The sequence below is a fragment of the Etheostoma spectabile genome, chromosome 3, assembly GCF_008692095.1.
Source record: "Etheostoma spectabile isolate EspeVRDwgs_2016 chromosome 3, UIUC_Espe_1.0, whole genome shotgun sequence".
In the NCBI taxonomy this organism is placed as follows: Eukaryota; Metazoa; Chordata; class Actinopteri; order Perciformes; family Percidae; genus Etheostoma; species Etheostoma spectabile.
The window spans coordinates 29,745,925-29,749,749 of NC_045735.1; the positions used below are offsets into that span (position 1 = coordinate 29,745,925).

Consider the following 3,825-nt stretch of genomic DNA (forward strand, 5'->3'; position numbering starts at 1 on the left):
GCATTTATTTGCTATGATAGTGGAAGTCGTTACAATTGTTTCGGAATTACGACAGGTTTGCAAAGCCAACACCTGGTGAAAGTGAATGGTCATTTATTCTGTTTTTTTCATGCAGGTGCCTTTGTCAGTTTGCAGTGAGAAATGTCCTCCAGGAACTCGTAAGGTTCTCCAGAAAGGAAAGCCTGTTTGCTGCTATGACTGTTTAAGATGTGCAGAGGGAGAAATAAGCAACGTTACAGGTGTAGTAATGTTGGTAAAATGTCACAAAATGGTCATTAAAGGGTCAGCTGACTTAAATTAAAAAGAAATGCCTAGTATTTACTCAGTGGTATGTGAGCATGTAGATTTTGGATTTAGTTCAGAGGTATGGACATCTCTCTCTCTCTCTCTGAAACTGTAATAATTGCAGTGAGAGTGGATGAAATTGTGTTTGTACAGCAGCCCTTAAAATTGGCATTTAAAAAATATATATGATGCACAGTTATTAAGAAATAAAAGAAAAAAAAAATGATTTGTAAAGAGTAATTCCTGTTTGTGCTGTATCTTGTAAAACCAAATTTCATTCATGATGATACCATGCTGAACACTTAGATTTGTCTTAAGGCTATCAATTATCTTATAGTATATAGTGTCTGTTTTGTATGCATCACACATAACTAACATAGAGACAAAACAAAATACTAAATGTATAAGGTCTAAAAACTGCTTTAATATATATTATTTCAGATTCCATCACTTGTGTGCGATGCCACCCTGAGTTCTGGTCAAATGAGAGAAGAGATGCTTGTGTGAAGAAGGAGGCAGAGTTTCTATCATATGAAGAGATTATGGGAGCGCTGCTCACTGCAGCATCCTTATTTGGACATGCATCACTGCGTTGTGGCATTCATTTTCTTCAGATACAGGAAACTCCTATTGTCAGGGCCCAACAACTCTGAGCTGGCTTCCTTGCTCTTCCCTTGACCTGTTTCCTGTGTTTCTGACCTTCATAGGCCGGCCCTCTGAGTGGTCCTGCATGCTGCGACACACAGCATTGGTATCACCTTGTTCTCTGTATCTCTTGTGTTCTGGGAAAACTATAGTGTGTTAATGGCCTTCAGCCACACTCCAGTATGTAATGTTTGAATGGTTTGGGCCTGCACAGCAGAGACTCACTGTTGTGGGTTTCACTCTAATACAAGTTATCATATGTATCCTCTGGTTAATAATTTCTCCTCCTTTTCCATTCATCAATTTTAGGAAATTCCAGGACAAAATCATCTTAGAGTGTGCTCTGGGCTCAGCTGTAGGTTTTTGGGCTGTACTTGGGTACATAGGACTTCTGGCCATGTTATGTTTCATTCTGTGCTTTTCTGGCCCGGAAACTGCCTGATATTTTAATGAAGCCAAATTTATCACCTCATCATGCTGTTCTGCGCCGTCTGGATTACTTTATCCCAGCTTATGCATCTCCTGGAAGTTCAGCTTTGCTGTGGAGAATATTTGCTATTCTGGCCTCCATTTTGGACCCTGCTCTTTTGTATTTTTATTCCAAAATGTTATATTATCTTACTGAAACCTGAGAAAAATACAAAAAAGAATATGATGGGGAAAGGGGCCTCAAACTCACTCTGAAAACTAATTAACAATATATTAGCAAAGGTATTTCAGTGTCATGATAATTTTACATAATCAATTGTTACTGTGAATCAAAAGAGTCTTTATGATTTTTACTGAAGACTTGTACTTGCATTATATATTTCCACTGTAGCCTATAACATTTAATTTGTGACATAGCATATTTAGATGATATTTAAAATACAAAACACCTCAATAGAAAGGTATAGAAAGCCACATAAAAGCACATGGCAAAAGTATCCTCTGCACTGCTGACAACCAAATACATGTAAATATATCAACTTACATATGCATAAAAATAGGTGCAAATAAATGCACAGGACCTATAACTAATTCCTTACTGCTTTCACTTACATTTAATACATATATACAATTTTAATAAAAAGACTTAAAAAATTTACAGACAAAAACACATTTGGTTTAACCGGTTTGGTTTCCTCTGGTCTCCTGAGGCTTTAGTTCAACCATGATAACTTCCCCCGTGTTGTTGTATAAATCCCTGCTACGAGCTGTAGAGCTGATTGGGCTGACCTGAAGAGCAGAGCTATGTCATTGCTAAGGCTTCTCCTTTTGTTTCTGCTCATGAGGAGCGGAGACTCTGGGTGCCGTCTGCAAGGCTCAACACAACCACCTGAACTAGCCCAAGATGGCGACCTTGTTATTGGAGGCATTTTTTCATTTCGCACGGGGCAGGATTATGTAATCAACGCATTTCAGACATTTCCAGATGTACGAAAATGCAACAAGTATGTAATGTTGGACCTATTTAGAAAAAAAGTTTATGTAATTTTGTTTTGTAATTGAGACTTTAACACAAAAATGTAACCCTTTAATCACCCCAGCTTCAATGTTAGAGAATTCCAATTTGCTCAAACAGTGATATTTGCTGTAAATGAGATCAATGCAAATCCTGATTTGCTACCTAATGTTAAACTTGGCTACAAGATCTATAATAATTGTGGCACTATGGACATACTTAGGGCTGCACTGGCACTGTTGAGCGGACTAAAGGAAGAAATCAGTGATGACATCTGCACTAAAACTGAGACAGTGCAAGCTATCTTGGGACATTCAGGCTCAAGTCCAACTATTGCATTTGCACAAGTTGTTGGAAGGTTTCATATGCCTGTGGTAAGTCAAAGAAGAAAATGCATTTCAGTTACTGTGAAGTAATATTGATGTTGTGTTGTGCTGTATATTCTATTACAATTTTCTACAAAAGTGTAACTGTAACATGAATCAAAATGGTCATTATGCAATAATCTTCTTTAAAATGTGCAATTGACAGTAAGATGTTTGTATCTTTCATTGCAGATCAGCCATTTTGCCACCTGTGCCTGTCTGAGCAACAGGAAAGAGTATCCCACTTTTTTTAGAACTATTCCCAGTGACTACTTTCAGAGCAGAGCATTGGCAAAGCTGGTCAGGCATTTTGGTTGGACCTGGATTGGGGCTCTAGCTGTGGATAATGAATATGGCCTCAATGGCATAGCTACATTTGTCCAGCTTGCACAAGAAAATGGAGTGTGCATTGAGTACTCTGAAGCATTTTCATCGTCAGATCCACCTGATAGGCTACAGAGAATAATAGAGATTGTTAAGCATGCCACTTCCAAAGTGATCATGGCTTTTGTGTCTCACAGAGAAATGAATGTGCTATTGACTGAATTGTACAAACAGAACATTACAGGACTGCAGTGGGTTGGCAGTGACGCCTGGATCACAGATTACTCTCTTACTGACAGTGAGAAACACAGGCTCCTGGTGGGCTCACTTGGCTTTACTGTCAGCACAACTAAGATCCCGGGGCTGGAGGAGCACCTGAGGCGGCTCCACCACTCACAGTTTCCTGACAGTCAGTTTGTCAGAGATTTATGGGAAGAGGTGTTTGGCTGTGCTCTGAATGGCACTGCAAACACACAAAGAAAGTCGTGCAGCGGTTTTGAAAGCTTGCAGAATGTTAAATCCCAGTTAACTGATGTGGCTGAGCTGAGATTCACCAATAATGTATACAAGTCAGTTTATGCAGTGGCTCATGCACTTGACAACCTAATTAAATGTGAGGAGGGTAAAGGGCCATTTTCAAATGGGAGCTGTGCTGATATCAAACACATTCAATCATGGCAGGTGAGGAACCATCAGTTAAGTGTGACAGTTGGATAACAAAGAGAACTTCTCATTTATCTCTGTCTATATATATATATATAT

The 3,825-nt window shown here is 39.0% G+C and overlaps 1 protein-coding gene and 1 pseudogene across 1 annotated transcript in view; both read left to right on the forward strand.

Annotated features, from left to right (window-relative positions):
• The window catches only part of LOC116687033 (extracellular calcium-sensing receptor-like), a 3,592-nt pseudogene extending 1,730 nt beyond the window's left edge, over positions 1-1,862 (forward strand).
• Positions 1,863-2,019: 157 nt separating this feature from the next.
• The window catches only part of LOC116686522 (extracellular calcium-sensing receptor), a 3,542-nt gene continuing 1,736 nt past the window's right edge, over positions 2,020-3,825 (forward strand). The window contains exons 1-3 of the mRNA XM_032511543.1: positions 2,020-2,363; positions 2,460-2,748; positions 2,932-3,744. Coding sequence (XP_032367434.1) covers positions 2,164-2,363; positions 2,460-2,748; positions 2,932-3,744 — 1,302 coding nt within the window. The 5' untranslated portion in view covers positions 2,020-2,163. The remainder of the gene's footprint in view (positions 2,364-2,459; positions 2,749-2,931; positions 3,745-3,825) is intronic.